The following is a 20000-nucleotide window of genomic DNA, read 5'->3' as shown; positions in this document are numbered from 1 at the left end:
TATGTATACATGCTATTTTGTGTGTACTGGACGTGTAACATGTCACATATATCTGCATATCGAGGGCTGAGAACCAAAGGGGCGTAAGTGACATGTTGGTCAAAATTGAGTTATATATATAGAATAGAATAGAATAGAATAGATACTTTTTTGATCCCGTGAGGGAAATTCAGTTCTCTGCATTTAACCCAATTTAACAGAATTAGTGAACACACAGCACACAGTGAACACACAGTGAGGTGAATCACACAACCCAGAGCAGTGAGCTGCCTGCCCAACCAGCGGCGCTCGGGGAGCAGTGAGGGGTTAGGTGCCTTGCTCAAGGGCACTTCAGCCGTGGTGGACTGGTCGGGGATCGAACCGGCAACCCTCCGGTTACAAGCCCGATGCGCTAACCAGTACACCACGGCTGCCCCCATATCACCTGAAAGCTCTCTTAGCTGACAAAATTATAGAAGTAAAATATGTATAAAAATATATAGTTTATTGAACAAAAAGGTCTTTAACTGTGAACATATAGAAGCAGTTAGATTTGTTTTGGCTCTCCTGTAAAGTTGGTGAAATGTCACTTACGCCCCTTTGGTTCTCAGCCCTCGATACGTCTTAGTACTGTTATGGTACACTGCTATGGTACACTGCATGTGGGATTTGGAACATGTGATTTTACAAAACTAACATGGAAGCTACACCAGGCTCGTAACTGAAGTGTCCCGTTCGCGAAGCGTATGCTGCAGCCGTTAATAATCACGATAACCAGCGGAAGGGGCTACACCAGACGTGACAGTGGCGCGTACATTTGAAAAAAATAGACCAGTCTTCTAAAATGGATTTGACGCGCCGCGAACGGAGCGCTTCAGTTCCGCGCCTGGTGTGGCTCCCTTGTAAGGCTCCGCAGAGTATGCAATGCTTCTCTCGCCGCTTTCCATGTGCTCGCCTTCCATACAACCACAAGTGTGGCTTATGGTAATGAGCCTAGTCTAACCCAATCAAATTGATCTGAAATGATGTGCTGAACGCTTTCTTGAATCCTTTGAATCCTTCAATGGTCTGCTACTCAAACCCAGTGTTGTCCATTACTGCTTTCATAATGGGCAGTCATTGAACAGACATATCAGTGCTATGAGAGTGCATCATCGGTACTTTTGCTCAATGATGGCTACTTTGCTGATCGATCAAACTCCACTCTTCTTCTCTCCATGTCAACAACCCCGTCGTCCCTTCCTCAGCCTCTTTCACAACCTCCCCTCTTCTTTCTAGCTACCCCTCATCTACTCGTTCAGCTTGTCCTGAACGCCCCCCTACATCTCTCTGTCTCTCTCTCATGACATTTTCTTTTTTCCATTTTAAACAATCTTCATTGACATGACAAGAGTACCTCTGTAGTCAAAGCATGTACAAACATTTAGCATGCATGTATCAAGTATGAGAAAGACAAATATATAAAACAAACAAAAACAATTATGATTAAATAATAAATATGATTAAATAAAATAAAATAAAATAAAATAAAATAAAAAAGAATGAAAATAGAAGTAAGAGGAGGAAAAGTAGCTCAATCAGTTGAGACTACTGTAGGATTAAGGTATCTGCACTTGGTCTATCATGTATCCTCTTTCAGTTTGTACCACTTAGACACAAACTGGGCTGTAAGCTCCAAGGTTTGTTCCTCTTCACCTCTTCAAGAGGATTTTCATTTCAGAATTGTCATCGAGAGTAACTAAAAATCGTGGGTTCTGTCCTTGACATTTTGGGTAAATGTTCCTCACTGAAATATACTTAGGGCACCTAAAAAAAAGTGTATTACATTCTCAGCCTCCATGAGGTCACAGTGGGAGCAAATTCGCTGGTGTGTCTCCTTCAAGGATCTGTTATGGCATCCAGTTTCTATTTGTAAATTGTGGTCACCCAATCTGTGTTTTGTTGAAGCATCGACTTTGAGGATGCTTTTATTTCACTAGATAATTTGCTTCAAGCCACTGGGAAATACAGGCAGTTTTGTTATTATTGTACAATTTATTTTAGATGTATTGAATTTGTATCATCAATGTTATTTGCGCTTATGATCGAATTTAAGAGGTTCTCTTTGTCTGGTTCTGTTATCTATCTCTCTCACCGTGAGGTGTCCTTCGTGATGGTCGGGAAAGTGGATGAAGAGATATTCAGTGGCGACCAGCTGCATAATGGAGTCGCCCAGGAACTCCATCCTCTGGTTATGGCCTCTGGAGACAGGAGAGAGAGGGGGAGAGAGAGGGGGAGGGAGGAAGAGATATTAATAGACAAATGTATAAAATAGATTTCATACAAAGGACTGAATGGCATACTTCAATAACTAACCCTAACGTTTAGCAACCCTGAAATAATACAATGCTGACGTAAAACAATAAATGATAAGATGGCAAGCGGGAGAGTTTAAGATTAACACCTGCTTTTACAAGGCGTAACAATTTCACTGTACACAAAGGGAATACCTAATTGGGTGCATTTTACGCTTCTTTTTACACAAATATCCCACTTTCCCCTGACCCTCCTATGAATGCATATGAAGGGTTCAGATCCAAAACCCTCTAAATCCATCTGACCACTTTTCTTTTAAATGAGCATTTTGTATCAGGCTCCTATCAGGTTTTGCCTACAAATCAATATTTGAGACCATGAGGAGAGTGGTATTAAGCGGGATTTGAAGCAAAATTATCTAATTAACTACTATGTGTTAATTAAATATTTAACACATAGTGTACATAGTGTAGAGAGCATTCACTCACCATCGTTATCTCATTTCTGACGAGCAGCTTTTGAAGGCCTTTGCATATGAATTCTTCATATGCATGACACCCATGTGTGGCCTGTTTGTACCTACAGTACCACCCCCCTAAAGCCCTGATGAAGGCCACTGCAGGCCAAAACATGTAGGCAAACTGTTCAATTATGAACTAGCTCTAATTTAATTAAAAGCTTTTTAATGAAGACGTGCCTTGGATTTCTTCAAAACTTCTCATACCACCCCATGTTTTTAAGCATATGTTGCATAGAAAATGCGCCTCAAGTGGGCGCAAAATGGTAAGTACGTCTACCTGTGAGTCACACACCGATACGTAAATCATTTTAAGAGTGAATGGGGTCGTGCAGACCTGTATCTAACCCACGACTTCTTGCTTATCTACTGTACTTCACTATTTCACTACTGCAGAAGCTCAAGAGCTTAATGACCCAAGAGGAAGGACTGATAGAATGAACGAGAGAAAGAGAAGAAGAAAAATAAAAAGAGAGAGAGAGGGAGAGAGAGTGAGTGAGGGAGAGTGTGTGTGAGAGAGAGAGAGAGAGATAGAGAGAGAGAGAGAGAGAGAGAGCGGGAAAGCGAGAGAGTGAGAGATAGAAAGAAAGAAAGAGAGTGTGAGTCAGTGAGAGAGAGGCATGAACTCAGCTCTAGCTTGAGATGTTAAATAAGGATTTTCAAAGAGAAATCGGGGCACTTGATTAAATAGGCATCCGAAATGTTCAAACTGTTTTTGAAAATCAAAATGAAATTTTTATTATTGATGGAAATCGGCCCACTTCTGCACCCAATAAATCAAGGCAATGTTCAGATGCTTTACTTCACTTTCCAGACTTTTACTTTCTTTTGCAAACACGCAGTAGACCCTAACTGCGTGAGACATTCACACACACACACACACACACACACACACATACACTCACAGGGTGAGGTGGTTGAAGCCAACCGTGCGGAGTGTGAAGGCGCGAGCGAGGAGCCGCACGTGTGTGAAGAGCACGCCGATGGAGTCCTCAAAGTCAGTCAGCTTCTTCAGCACCGGAGACGACTCGATCAGCTGCCGGTCCGTCAATGGCTCCTGCACCTAAGACACACACACGCCAAAACAATAATATTTATTTATAGGAATCAAACATACACTTTTATAATCGGTCATATGTGTGTATTACTGCCCAGGATGCCTGGCAAGAATACTCCAATTAGTGATTGATCTAGTTACAATTATTGATCACTTTTATTCCGACCCTCAACCATTGTTCAGCATCTCATTACTCGGCCATATCCATAGCTCAAAGATCAGATCACGCCGGAGTTTTCACTCAAGGGAGGGCAGACATTAAATGAACACATCCAGATCTCACCATGTTCACTTTTAGCAGAGGAAGTCGTCGGTGAGGAAGTCGTCGATTACAAAGTGCAGGATAAAAAAATACAACTGCAGGCACTGCGCTCAGACACACTGTGCTGTGAACTGTAAACTGAGCAACTAGGTATAAACACAGGTACACACACAGGTGTCAAAACACACACAGACACACACACACCAAATTGAGCAACTGGGGCGTGGGAGGGAGTGAGCAGAATCAGATATACATCGTCAATGAAACTGATTCCACTGAATTTATTTGTATCCTCCTGTGTCCATGTGTGTGAGAGAGAGAGAGAGAGAGAGAGAGAGAGTGTGTGTGTGTGTGTGTGTGTGTGTGTGTGTGTGTGTGTGTGTGTGTGTGTGTGTGCTGGTGCTTCCTAGTGAGGAGGTGAGAGTCATGACGGCTGTTTGACGAGCCCGAGGCCAGTCGCTGCTTCAGTGTGAACGGCGCGGAGCTGCTGTCGACGCGCTGCTGTTGTCCTCTCAGAGTCGGCAAAACGTTTATAATTGGGCGGCATCACCGCGCGCTCTAATGTCAGGCGTCCGTCCCCGGCGCCTAGGAGAAGCCTGCGTGACCTGGCCCCCTCGCTCGCCCGTCCACCCGCCCGCCCGCCCGCCCGCCCGCCCGTCCGCCTGACACGCGTCCCGCTGCCGTTAATTAGCGACGGCCACTGGAAATGCCAGGCGCGACTTCGTCACCGCTAACGACGTCTCCTGGTGACGGCGCGATGCCGAATGTGGCGGCTGGCGTGTTAGCGGGGGCCGCTAGCGTGCAGTCAGTTCTAATAACTCCTCTGCTGAGTCCCCCCACAACACACACACACACACACACACACACACACATACAAACACACACACACACACAAACACACATTCACAAAAAAAGCTAGAGGTGGAGATGCTCTAATCAGGTGAGAACTCCTAGACTTCACACACACAGACACACACACACACACACACTGAACACGGAACACGGAAACACTGCACACACACGTGTGGGTGACGCAACTGGTGCAGATATTTGCTAGAAACGTTAATAGTGACCACCAAACACCGTCCAATCCTGATATAATGGCACTGAAATGGAAGTAATGGAACTGCACGCGGTGGAGGCGATCAACACTGCGAGAGGAAATGACATCACACCATATGAATTCAGCAGGAGCACTATAGGATGGGGAGGGAAACACAAACATTTCTGGCAAGTAGAGAAAGAACAGTGAAGAGAAGAGAGGGAGAGAGAGAGAGAGGGAGAGAGAGAGAGAGAGAGAGAGAGAGAGAGAGAGAGAGAGAGAGAGAGAGTGCTCTGTAAACGCAGTGATGCAGTGAACAGTGACACAACTAGCCATTCTGCAACAGGAGGAGCAACGGCTCTTACATGTGCTGTGTTTAGATCAGGCATTAAAACACCTCTCTCTCTCTCTCTCTCCTCCGCCCTCCATCCCTCTCTCCCCCTCTCTCTCCCTCTCCCCCTCTCTCCCCCTCTCTCTCTGTCTGTAACACGCGGGTGTCTTTGACACTGATGTATTCTCTGTGTACTTCCGTCTCTTGGGAGCTGGAGCTGGGCTTATTACTGCCTACCACCACATGGACACTGCTGGACCGAGACACAGGGGGATAAAGAGGCAGGGCGTGTGTGTGTGTGTGTGTGTGTGTGTGTGTGTGTGTGTGTGTGTGTGCGCGCGTGTGTGTGTGTAAGAGAAAGTGAACGAGAAAGTGTATGTGCACAGAAGGGAAAGAGGGAGAGGGGGAACGAAAGACAGAAAGAGAGAGTGAATGTACAGTATGTGCGTGTTTAGGTGTCTCTACGTAGTGGGTGTGAGAGAGACCCTTGATGTGTGTGTGTGTGTGTGTGTGCGCGTGGGAGAGACTGTGTACCAAAGGCCCGGTGGAACCGGCTCCACTTGATGTGCAAATCCAGCTGATGCAACACAACCACCACCAGGGCCTCTGCCTCCCTGACCACTGAGAGACGACCACACTCCCCTCTGCCCTCTCTTCTCCTCCTCTCTCCTCACACACACACACTATTCTCCTCATCCAACTCCCGGTGTGGAATGGACCACCCCCCATCCAAAGGCTCTCGGCCAGAGTGCCTGAAAGTGCTCCCAGGTGGGCTCCGGTGTGTGTGTGTGTGTGTGTGTGTGTGTGTGTGTGTGTGTGTGTGTGTGTGGCTTCGCTTCCCTCTCTGCCCATACACACACACGCACACACACGCGCGCGCGCACACACACACACACACACTTTCTCAGAAGCAAAGCTTCGCTGCTGTCCTTGGCCCTTGGTTGGTGGTCACAGTTGCTGTTTATAATAGCCTGAGATAAAGCAGACCGGCGTTCCCATCCGCCTTCTCCTCGGGATGCACGAGGTCACTCACAGGTGGTCTGTCTGTCTGGCGGCGGGTGGACGAGAGACGTCGGCCCCAGAGGGGCCCAGCTCGGCGCATTCCCAACCCAGCCAAGGGTGCTGGTCAGCTGGGGTGGGGAACAAGTGGCCTTCCCCTCCCCGGAAAATGTGGATTTGGTCAACCGTAGCTACGCACAACAAACCACAGACAGGGCAGGGCTGAACCGAAACGTGTACTACTTTCTTTAACATGGTTTCTTCATCTCTCGTTCTTTTCTTTCTTTCTCTCTCTCTCTCTCTCTCTTTCTCTCTCTCTCTGGTTTTCTTTCACTCCATGCCCCTTCTGTCTTGAAGCTCACATAAATTTAGCCAGTGAGCTGGCACTCCGCCCAGAACTGAATACTTGATGCTGACAGACATTAATACACGCACACACACACACACACACACACACGCCCGCCCGCACACACACACACACAGTATTAGAGAAGCGACGCTAATACACACGCAAACAGTGAGGGATCAGTTCTGCCGTCAAAGAGGGAGTAAAGATTAAGCCGAAAGGATCTCTTTCTTTGACTAGTATTAAACAAAACTTAACATGCACATGCACACAAACACAGAGGCCCAAACACACACACACACACACACACACACACACACACAGACACTGGCTCTTTCATCCTTTGTGCATCTCTGATCTCAGTATTTTTTTTCCTTATGAGACCACAACATTAACAAATAAACTCGACACCCCATACAAACTCCCACCCAAACATAAACAGACTTTCTGCAAACCCTAAACCCATTGTCCTCCCTCTCTTTCAATTCCTCTCTATATCTCTCCATCTCTCTGAGTCTCTTATGTTGCGGCCTGAGGCTCTGTGGAGCTATCCAAACACACCACAAACATGATGAGAGAATCTTGCAAAATCCCTCAGTGTGTGTGTGTGTGTGTGTGTGTGTGTGTGTGTGTGTGTGTGTGTGTGTGTGTGTGTGTGAGAGAGAGAGAGAGTGTGTAGAAACATGATTATGTTGGTGCTGTCTAGGATAAATCAATTGATGCAAAATAAAGAAGCTACAGGATATTTGAGTGAGAGGAGGAAAATAAAGGAAGCGAGAGAGAGAGAGAGAGTGTGAGAGAGAGGAAGAGAAAGAATGTGAGAGAAAGAGAGAAAGAAAGAAAGAGTGGGAGGGAGAAAGAGAAAAAGAGACATTTGCCCACCTGCAGTGGATGTGGTGGATAGTGGAGCCAAACTTCCCGCAGGTCCTGTAAAACCTCAGACACAGACACACACAGACACACACAGACACACACAGACACACACAGACACACACAGACACACACACACACACACACACACACACACACACACACACACAAAAGAGAAAGAAAGCACAAGTTAGCACGCACGATTGGCTGCAGCTGAACATTTCAGCAAACTTTCTTTGTAATGTGGCTTGAATGTTAGTCTTTGCAATGTAGCTTGACTGTTAGTCTTTGCAATGTAGCTTGACTGTTAGTCTTTGTAATGTCGTTGGACTGTTTGTTCTCATTGGTGACTCTGTGGATAAAAGTGGCAGCTAACTGGATGAATCTGTAAATGCAAATGTGAACTTTCCTCTTTGTGCTCAAACCACTCCAATCAGAGAGGCGGCACTGCAGGCATCCCAATCATCCCAATCCTACTACGGCACACACACACACACACACACACACACACACATACACACACAGAGAAATCACGCGCACGCACACACACACACACACACACACACACACACACACACACACACACACACACACACACACACACACACACACACACACACACACACACACACACACACACACACACACACACACACACACACACACACACACACACACACACACACACACACACACACACACACATCCTGTCTCTCTCTCTCAAACACACAAATCCTCTCACATACATCCTCACACACACAGGTGCCCTCGTGTCTGGACCCCAGCTCTCAGTGGGTGCATAAGAACCCAAACCAGCAGGACCTACTTCAGGGAGCCGGACAGACACACATGACCACAAAGCCATTTGGAGCAGGAACTGTGCAGCACTATGTGTGCCTCTCAACATCTCTCCTCGATCCTCAATGCCCGATCCTCGAGGGGCGTTCCCACTGATCTATAATTAACACTGGATAGACTATCCCATTGTTGCCGCCCCATCATTCTTTATCTAGATCAGTGAGGACGAGGATCGAGGAAGGAAGGGAGGGTGTATAAAACACCAAATGAGAGGCACCCAACCCAAGGTGTCTGAGCGGAGAGGAGACCATTGAAAGGGTCAGAGTCAGGGTCGGGGGTTAAACTGAGTTGGCAGGAAGTGGCTCCCTATGCTCTGTAGAGGGACCCTCTATTGAGCCTCCTCTGTCAGCTGACCGGTCTGTGTGCCCCAAGCTTTCTTCTATATGATACTGCAGATTAACAGTGCGTGAGGTCCTTAATGGTCAGCACTGTAGAGGTTGGTCACTCGTGGGGTGAGGAGGAGAGCAAGGCATTCTGGGTAGTCACCGTAGAGACAAAACAGACAGAACTTTGAATATGGATGTGAATAGAAGAGTGTGTTCCGGGAAAATCTGGCTTCAGCCTGTTCCAGTGGCACTTGAAACTGTGTGTGGAGGGAAACAGTTTTGAAGTGGCATCACAGGTGTGTGTGTGTGTGTGTGTGTGTGTGTGTGTGTGCATGAGTCTGTGTGTGTGTGTCAGAGTAAGGACTGTGTCTGTGTGTGTGTGTGTGTGTGTGTGTGTGTGTGTGTCAGCAAAGCAAAACACTGGCACATCATAATTACAGGCTTCCAATCATGATTGCCAACATCACAAAAATCAAATCCCACATTATGAAAATAAACACAGGCCATCACACGCACAAGCATCCTGGATAGATAATCACCCTGCACAGTGTGTGTACACACACACAAACACACACACCGAGGAGAGGGGGAACAGGGAGAAACAAATGAAGAGGGAAATAGAAATGGGGAAAATGTTTTTCTTCTTGTTTTGCTTTTTCATGTCAGTTTGTTTGTTCGTTTGGCTAGTCGAACTGATGGGCTCTTTTGTCACACGCTCTTCAATTCACACCATGACACAGCCAAAGGCAACACACAGACAGGGTGGACAGACTAAGAGCTGGGAGAAAGAGAGCCACCACTACAAACAAACACACACACATCACCGACTCCCTCCCACACACCCACACACACCCACACACACTACACACATTACAGACTCTCTTCAACACACCCACGCACAAACACTCACAAAAGGTAAACTTTCCTAAGCTATAAACGCGGGGGAAGTGACCACCGCTGGCCGCGTCCATGGAGATGGTGCTGCATCAGAGAGAAGAGCTGTCCACTCTCTGGCAGCCCATTGAGCACAGATCAAAGAGACCCGCGCCCGCTCCGACAAACACACTAGGCACTCCAGCTGGAGGAAGACCAGCATGGACTGACCATAAAATGATCACAATTAGTGGCACTCGGTAATGTCCACACACACACAGACACACACCTACCCACACACACAGACGGACACACACACAGACACACAGACACACACACAGACACACACACACGATCAATAACTTAGAAACACTGATTCATTTAAACCGCAATATCTGATCTTGCTCTCTCTCCATCAAGACAAACTAAAAATGCTGTCTGCTTCACTTATGTTGCTTGTAGTCTAATCTACATAATAACAATAACAATTGAATTTCCCCTTGGGGATCAATAAAGTATCTATCTATCTATCTATCTATCTATCTATCTATCTGTCTATCTATCTAATAATAAATCATTATTTAAATCACTTATCTATTTGTAAATTGCACTGGCAATAGAAGTGTCATTCCTATTCCTCGATGGTTTCTGTCGGCCACTTTGCTTCCATAATGTCAGCAGACTCATGACTGCCATCAGACAGCGTTAACGTTGTTTAGGCTCTCGCATAATCTGATTTCTCCCGTTCGGCTCAACACTTGTCTTTCCAAAAGAGCTGAAGGCACTCCGTCACACACAAGATCGCTCTTTATAGCAACAGTGAGTCATCCGTGTAATAATCCAAACCGAGTGAGTGTGTGTGTGTGTGTGTGTGTGTGTGTGTGAGAGAGAGAGTGTGAGAGAGAGAGAGATGAAAAAGAAAGGGAGAAAGAGAAAGAAAGAAAGAGCATTGAATCATTGAATCTTTCGAAAGTCGTACGCTATGGGCACTGGCAAAACAGCCGAAATGTACTATTGCACGGAAGGACATTCTAAGCATGGACGCAACATAACTAGAGCGTGCATAGACTGTCCAGCTTAATGGCTGGGCAGTCACTCCCCTCTCTGAGGCTAATAAGCTAAAATAAGCCGACCCTTCAACAGGCTTCGGACTGTCCCTACAGGCCTCTCCAAATGCCATGCCTTGAACCACACTGTAATCCGCCAGCCACCGTAAGCACAACAAGCTCATTACACGCCCTCGTCTACAAGTGCCCTTAGGAGGTGGCCGGGATGCAATTAGGAAGGCGGACGCTGGTCGTGATGGGGAAATCCAAGGGAACCCGAGGCTGGAGCCGACAGGACACAGTCGCATGGCGGTGTGGAAATGACACATTTCCTGCTCTTTGGCTTCACCTCAGAAGAGGGGAAATGCAGGGCAGGGAACGCTTATTCCATCCCATGCCGAGGGGTTCTGAACTAGCGATTTGGGGCAGCAGAGACAGACCAACAAAGCAACACGACACAGGAGGAGGGAGTGAGAGAGGTGACACTCCAGCTGCCATCACACACACACACACACACACGCACACACACACACACACACACACACACACACAAACACAAGAGGCGTGTCATGTCTCTCCTTCACTCGCACCAGCACTGCATTATTCACACTTCTTTACACTTCTCCTCTAACGAGGGGCACACACACACGCACACACACACACACACACACACACATACACACACACACACACACACACTTGTTTGCAGTGCACAGAATACATACTCACAAACAGTCATTCTCTTTTGCGTCAACAAAGTGAGACTACGCACATATCTCTCTCTCACTCTGTATTTAAGATACAGATCCTGTCACACAGACACAAACACACTATTTGTAAAACCTGCTAAATGAAATTCCAGTACACATGAAGCCAATGAAAACACAAAAGTAAACCCTCAGACTACTATTCCCTGTGGTGGCACTGCCAAAAGTAGTGGAATGCAAATGGCTGGGTGTCTCGGTATCTCGGTATCTCGGTAGACTCTCTGTGTACCGGGTAGAGCCTCCAAACCCTGAGCTCAACAGTCCCGCCCACAGCCGATTCAGGCCAATACAATTTCTCCATTGACAACAGGAGTGTAAGCCATACAATCTTGACAGGCCATGGTAGACTTAAAACCAGCTACGACATGACTATGTGATTGTACATGCTCATATAGACGCCAAAAGTTAATGGGACATTAACCTTGTTTTGAGAAAATATATTGCGATTTAACAGAAAAGTACTACACTACCCAAAATCGAGATAGTCATTGCGATGGAAATGTATATACCACTTTTCACATGCTTGTCGTCTTGTTACTCGCAGGGAATGAAAATGGATACCAAGGCTGTCAGGACCGATGTGTGGTCGTCTGATAAAACACAGTTTTCTCATCTTCAAAGTTAAATTCACTCAATGGAAACAGTAGGAAGTTAATAATCTTCTTGTAATCTGATTGAAGTGGAACAATGTTAAACTATTGTTACGCTTGTGTGTGTACGCTTGAAAAGGCTCATTGGATAGAAGGTCTTTCACTCAGAACACCTTTACCTTTTTTTTGGTTTTCTGGTAGCTTTTTTCCTCAAAATTATATGTTGTATGAGTATGAGTCACGTCATAGCTGGTTAGCCTTAGGCATGGTCTAAAACTATATGCAGATTTTTGAAGACGTCAATTGGAGAAATGAATGAGAAACTTACTTCCAGAAACTAAGTTCTCTCAGAGGAGGGGCGGGACTGTTGAGTATGGTAAATTTCCCTCTGCTGTGATTGGTCATTAGTGCTGAGCATGAGAATGTTAATAGATATGGGAGCGAGCACTACACTGCACAGCACTGAACAGCAAACCTGCTGCTGTAATACATGTAAGAGTCTCACAAGCAGGCAAGTAATGTATGCCCTAACACACCTCTAACACAGCCTGTGCAGCCCGTTTTAACCCTAGTCTATGAATGCAAACATAATCTCTCTTTTTGTCCTTCACCCTCTCATGCACACACACACACACACACACACACACACACACACACACACACACACAGTGACAAAAAACTCAATTAGTGTGCAGTCGCTATTTGCTTTCTGTGTAAAACACATTATATATCAATGTGACATTTACCAGAGTACTCCCACACTTGTTCACTTCCCTAATTTAACACCAGTATGAATGAGCATGGCAGTTTGTGTGCAACAGTGTGTGTGTGTGTGTGTGTGTGTGTGTGTGTGTGTGTGTGTGTGTGTGTGTGTGTGTCTGTACACACACATTCCCGTCCTTCAGACAGAGCCTAGGTGTACTTGTGAAATTGTGGGCTTGATAATGCTCATTACTTGCATGTCCATGTGTCAAGCGTGTGTGCACTGTGAAAGGTCTTCCTCAGGTAGTCATTGTAACAGACTAATCAACGTTAGCGAGTGTGTGTGTGTGTGTGTGTGTGTGTGTGTGTGTGTGTGTGTGTGTGTGTGTTGGCACATGTGGTCACTGATGAGCGGCTGGGGCTGGAATGCTCAGGGAACAGAGGTCACCCTGTACACAAAAGAACGCAAGGCAAGAGCATGAAATTGTGATTGGCATTCCTTCAATCAAAGCCCCACAAACACACACACACACACACACACACCAAGACACACACCAAGACACACACCAAGACACACACATATACACACATGAGCACGTGCTCGAGCATGTAAAGAGAGAAGGAGAGAGAGAGAGAAGTGGTAGATAGTGAGAGGGACAGAAAGATAGGGAGAGAGGGAGATAGAGAGGAAGAGAGAGAGATAGAAAGATAGAGAGAGGGATAGATAGAGAGAGAGAGAGGGGGACAAGGTGAGAAAATGATAGGGAGAGAAGAATAGAGGGAAGGATGGGAGGAGAGAGGGAGAGAGAGGGGGATATGGAGAGATAGGGAAAATAGAGAGGGGAAGAGAAGAATAGAGAGAGGGGTGGGGAGAGAGGGAGAAGGGGATATGGAGAGAGGGAGAGAGAGGGGGATATGGCGAGATAGGGAAAATAGAGAGGGGAAGAGAAGAATAGAGAGAGGGGTGGGGAGAGAGAGGGAGAGGGGGATATGGAGAGAGATATGGAGAAAGAGGGGGATATGCTTAGAGAGATGGAGAGAGAAAGAGGGGTATGGAGAGAGAGATGGAGAGAGAGGATATTGTGAAAGAGAGAGGTGTGGTGTGGTGTGGTGAGCGGTAATTACCCGTGTGGTGAGTGGCAAATTGGCACGCAGCTCCATCAGGGCACTGAGCTGCAGCACCCAATGCCAATCTGTCTTCTCTCCACTGCCCTAGCAATATCCATCACACACACACACGTTCTCACACACACACACACGTTCTCACACTCACACACACACACACACACACACACGTTCTCTCACATATACACACGTTCTCACACACACACACGTTCTCACACACACACACAAGCACACAAAAGCACACACAGTACTCCTACAGTACATACACACAAGACTGAGCCTCAAATCTCCAAATTCAGATTTCTTTCTGCAATTTGGGCTGACCAGAGAGTCAGTTGCACAATCTCTCATTTTCTGAGGAAGAAGCTCTTTCCAGCACCCCCGCTTGCTCACCATTCTTCTCTTTTCCCCTCCCTCCCTCCCTCTCTCCTTCCCTCTCTTCCCCCCTCTCTCCATCACGCTCTTAAGCACTGCGCTCAGTCTTTCTCTAACCGAACAGATAGATGTGTGTGGGTGTGTGCTCTCCGTGGCCATAGGGCAGCTGTTGAAATCCAGGGCTGAGGGACACTTAATCCACACGCGTACTCGTGCTTACTCCCTCGCTCACACACACACACACACACACACACACACACACACACACACACACACACACACACACACACACACACACACACACACACACACACACACACACACACACACACACAGTGAAAACAGGTGTGATTAGCGGACTTTTTTATTACCTCGCCGTTGAAAAGCAATCTCCCAAAAAGCAGCCTGGCCTCTTCCAATCCTCCCTCCAAATAAACCGCCCCTGCAGGAAGAGAGAGAGAAGGAGGGAGAGAGAGAGAGTAATTGTGTGTGTGTGTGTGTGTGTGTGTGTGTGTGTGTGTGTTTGGAGAGAGAGAGAGAGAGAGAGAGAGAGAGAGAGAGAGAGCAATTGTGTGTGAGCAAGGGAGGGTGAGAGAGAGGGAGACAGAGAGAGGAAGGGGGAGATAAGAGTGATATTTAAATAAAAATACATAATTTAATCTCCTATCACACTCCTGTTGAGTTAGAAGAAAGAACACAAAGGATTAGACTGGGATGTACACACACACACACACACACACACACACACACACACACGCACACACACACGCACACACACACGCACACAGTTCAACAACAAACTGATAATTCAAGTTCTCAGGGCAAAACCACATATTTGTTCAAAACTGGCATGATTTTCTTTCTGGTCTTGAATTTATACCACTTCCTCAAATCCCTGAACACACACCTAAGCACATCCACAAGTACAATGGAAATCATGCCTCCCAGCATAGATAACCCCCCCCCCCACACACACACACACACACACACACACACAAAACACATACACACACACTTTCTCAATAATGTCTGCAGGGGCTGCAATCTACCCTCTCTGTTGAGAGAATGCAGCAATCCACTCTCTGTCCCTCTACCGCCTTGTGTTCTCTCTTTATTTTTCTCTCTCCCTCCCTCCCTCCCTCCCTCTCTCCCTCTCTCCCTCTCTCCCTCTCTCCCTCTCTCCCTCCCTCCCTCCCTCCCTCCCTCCCTCTCTCTTCCATGAAAACATGCCTCGACAGCATCAACACACGAGCACAACAGCAGCCTAACAGTAACTACTCCACACCGGGCTGTACAGTGCTACCTACAGCTCTATAAAAAAAGAGATCACTGCACATTCTTCCGGTGTCATCCTACGGTTGCTGAGTGACATTCAAATGAGTTGAAGGTCAAATTCAAAATGAGGAGACCACTACAAATGTGAAAATGGCCGTCAACTCATTTGAATGTCACTCAGCAACCCTAGGATGTCATCTGAAAAATGTATAGTCGTATCTTCACTTTTTCCAGAGCTGTATAAGCACATGCTACAAAACAATAACTCTGTGCTATAGATGATTTACCAGCTTATCACAAGAGGCACCTTATTCAAAATCATTAAAAATGACACCTACATACAGTAAGAGGTGTTTGTAACTACATACCGATGCTCTAGACTTTGTGGATTATGCTACAAGTCTATCCACCGCTGTAGCACCAGCGCTATATGAGCAAGAAAAGTTAACATACAACTCTGACACAACTCTGATAATCAACAACATCAGCAAATGAACAGACCCAACACAAACCCACACATTACCTTATTATTGAACCAAGACACACAGACACATACATACACACACACACACACGCACACACACAAACACAAAGAGAGACGAACACAAACTCACGCATTACCTTATTATCAAACAAAGACGCAAAGACAAACATACTGTACCAGTACACACACACACAAACACACAGACACAAACAGACATACAGTACACACACACACACACATATTACCTTCTTACTGAACAAAGAAACACACACACACACATGCAAACACTCACACGCAAACCCACACACTGACAACAGGGTAGGCTGGAAGGAACTGTAAATTCATGATATGAAAAACACATACACGTGAACTGAGCAAACACCCACTGATGGCTTCAACGCCACACGGCAATCTCAGCGTCACTCACAATGAGCTTTATTACCCACCATGCACTGCTGCTGCCATCTGTGCCGATGCAGCTGGTGGCCCCGAGCAAATGTGCTGCAGGTTTACGAACCGTCGTGAGGCACAGGTGTGTGTGTGTGTGTGTGGACATGATGGAGAGAGTCAGCAACCGAGGAAAGTCAGAGAGGTGAAAAGAGAAAAGAGACGATGATTAACGAGGAGAGAGGAGCTGATGAGGGGAACAGGAGAGCAGGAGGAGACGAGGAGAAGAGGGGAGGAGAGGAGACGCGAGGAGGGGATGAGAGGAGATGAGGGGAAGAGAGGAAACGAGGGGAAGGGAGGAAGAGAGGAGAAGAAGAGAGTTTTGCAATCTAATGGGTTGAACATGAAGAGGGCCCTTGACGGTCATAAGTCAAACGGCCAAATCCTCTCCACCCACAACAAGGTCACACACACACACACACACACACACACACACACACACACACACACACACACACACACACACACACACACACACACACACACACACACACACACACACACCTTGAGACTACGCCCATCTACATTCCTTTGAGTTTTGACTAACTTCATTTCCCACCTATCAATCTATCAAGGTTTATACATTGATTCTGCAAAGTTTCCTCAGCTATGAGGTTAATATAGAGAGGCAAGAAGGCATCACATTTCTTCATTCTTCTTAAGCACGATTAAAGGATTGATCTTGCTACTGGGCACTGCGGTTAGTACATGCACACGATCAATACACTTTTTTTATTATCTGCATAAAACACTGTCCTGTGGTTTATACACGATTCGTGTAATTCTTGTCTACTAGAACAGTGAGCTAATCAATGATCTCATAAGATTTTTAGAGATAAACGCTGGACTGGAGAACAAAGACAGAGCAAATTAAATCAACTTAAACTTAACTTAAAAATCAAAAGTTTGAAAGTGTGCTTCCTTTCCAGCAGTCAAAAGAAGCCTTTCACGCACACAAACACACCTTGGGCTAATCCATACGGATAGGGATAACACATTCCCTTTTTGGGTTTTGGGGCTTTGAATGTGCTTTGTTTGAAGTCCGTGCTTTCATTAATACTGTAGATAGAACGGTGCATACAGACAAACACATAGAATCTCAGAGAGACGCATACAGGCACGCATGCACACACACACACACACACACACACACACACACACACACACACAGAGGGGGTTCCTGAGGTCAGGATGCTTCCTAGGTCTCAGCTGTCAGTTGTGAGTGTGAGGAGTGTCTGTCAGGTCTGACAGGAGTGTGTGACGAGACACATGAAAGGTGTGGGAGAGGGAGGTGAGCGGTGGGTGAGTGTGTGACTAATGTGTTGAAGTGTGTGATGCCCACAGCCAGCATGGGACACACACACACACGCACACACACACACACACACACACACACACACACACACACACACACACACACACACACACACACACACACACACACACACACACACACACACACACACACACACACACACACACACACACACACACACACACACACACACACACACACACACACACACACACACACACACAGTCCATGCCTGTTGCCTATGGTATGTAAAGGATCCGTGGTGCAGGCGGCGGTTGCGGTGGCTACGAAATCCGCCGCTCCTGGCACGGCTCCTTCCGCGTTGTTAGTGTCCCTCACTCTCTGCTTCGCGGCTAATTGCCTGCCGCTCGAGGCTTGGCGCTGTTCCCAGCCTCCGTTGTGGGCATAAGGGGGCTACGCTAACACCCTGGCTGCTGTTAACACCGCTGTGAAGGAAGTCATGCCTGGTAGCTAAGTTTATCTTTCCCATAATGGCCTCTTCTTCCTTCTCCCAAGCATCAGAACGTGTTGGCTGAAGCCTCGGCCAAGAATCCTCCGCCACCACCACCACCACCACCACCACCACCACCATCAACACCACCACCACCACCACCACCAGCTGATGCGCGGAGGAAATGGCTTGCAGCGCGCGATGCACTTAAAGGGAGCAATCGAAGTTTATCGCCCCGAGCGCTGGCGCTCGCCGCCCACACGCCCGCCGACGATTGGAGATCGGAGGCTAATGATTTGTTGTCTTGTTGTCTCCGAGTTAGCGCTGAGTGTGTAAGAGGTGGGGAGAGTTAGCCATAGGTATAGCACCCTGCTAAAGTACTTAGCTTCCTGCTTGAACAACACACTTTTCCCTGTAACCTTGTTTAAACAAAATGCAATAGGTTCTCTTCCTCAGCTGCCTGAATGGGATTTCCAAAAAAAAAGGAGAATAATAAGTAAATTGAAAAACTCCTGGAGATTGGGAGGAGGTCCATGCTTTTATATCTTCCAGACTGGACTACTGCATAATGCATTATAATGTGGAGGTTCAAAGGTTTGTCTTTGTAAGCGGCCAGCCCTAAACTCCTGAAAGTTGGGAGCCTCTGTAAGTTACTTTGGATAAAAGTGAATTGCCTGACCTATACATTTAGTATAGCTAATATACAAGCTCACTTTTAAAGAAGACCGAAAAGGTAGACCACCTCGTACTTGTTTAAGCCAAACGACATCGACCCTATACAGTTCAGGACTGATTTTAAATTTTAGCCTACAGTTTTAACCAAATGATGTCTTGGAGATGCCCCAGGACTTTAGGGTCCAAGGAGCTTTTATGGGTTTTATGTTAGTCCAATTTTCAGTCTAACGGTGGTTAAGCTTATACTGCAATTGGTTAAAATGATGGAATAGTCACCTGTCATGCATCAGATGGACTGCCTGCTCGGTCCATTTTAAAGTCAGGCAGGAAACATTTACAGAGAGGCTTTTAATTTCTCTCGATCTTAACGGTTTGGTGAAGTTTGCTGTCTTTTTATTGTTTTTATTTTTTTGGTGTTTTTTTTTCTATATTTGCGGTTTTATGTTTTCATTCATTTGTTTTCATGTTTTTACTTATTTATTTTTCTTCTACACATATTTATGATTTCATGGTGTTTTTGTGTTCTCAGTTTTTTTATATATATATATAACACATTATGTTATCACATTATATTATGTGTGTTGTGTTTGTAATTGTGAAATCATTAACCTCAACTGCAACACTCTCTGGTGCAGCTCCTGTTGTTCTATAAATCTCTTTAGGAGGTGCATAGGGTGCTACACAGGCTTCCGTTTCAATTTGTTCACCGAGTTTCTCTTGATCGATTCTCCCCCTTTTTGAAGCTCAAGGGGACCAGGTTTTAAAACTGATGGTTAAAAAGGAAACCTGTCTTGTTTCCCAGTAATGGTCGGAGGCTTTGCGCTGGAATACCTAATCAGCCAGCGCAGCGGGAGGCTGGGGGGGGGGGGAACGCTGTGGAGAGCCATAGGATGACTCAACTCAAAACACTAGGCAGCTTCTCCTTTCTACTTCTTTATTTGTTTATTTATTTATTTATTTATTAAATACTTTATCTATTTATCTATTTATTTA

General features: G+C 46.2%; 1 protein-coding gene across 3 annotated transcripts in view; it reads right to left on the bottom strand.

Annotated features, from left to right (window-relative positions):
- Positions 1-20000, bottom strand: part of drosha (drosha ribonuclease III) — an 81873-nt gene that overhangs the window by 19132 nt on the left and 42741 nt on the right. For 2 of the 3 annotated variants that reach the window (XM_062520956.1, XM_062520958.1), the window contains 4 exons: positions 14732-14802; positions 7711-7764; positions 3697-3854; positions 2114-2219 (listed from right to left, as the gene is read on the bottom strand). In XM_062520956.1, the coding sequence (XP_062376940.1) occupies positions 2114-2219; positions 3697-3854; positions 7711-7764; positions 14732-14802 (389 nt within the window). The remainder of the gene's footprint in view (positions 1-2113; positions 2220-3696; positions 3855-7710; positions 7765-14731; positions 14803-20000) is intronic. The other variant, XM_062520957.1, reaches the window with a different exon arrangement.

Source organism: Sardina pilchardus, chromosome 19 (genome assembly GCF_963854185.1).
Source record: "Sardina pilchardus chromosome 19, fSarPil1.1, whole genome shotgun sequence".
NCBI lineage: Eukaryota > Metazoa > Chordata > Actinopteri > Clupeiformes > Clupeidae > Sardina > Sardina pilchardus.
Note: the sequence above shows the minus strand (reverse complement) of the source record. Positions and strands in the feature narration are given on the sequence as shown.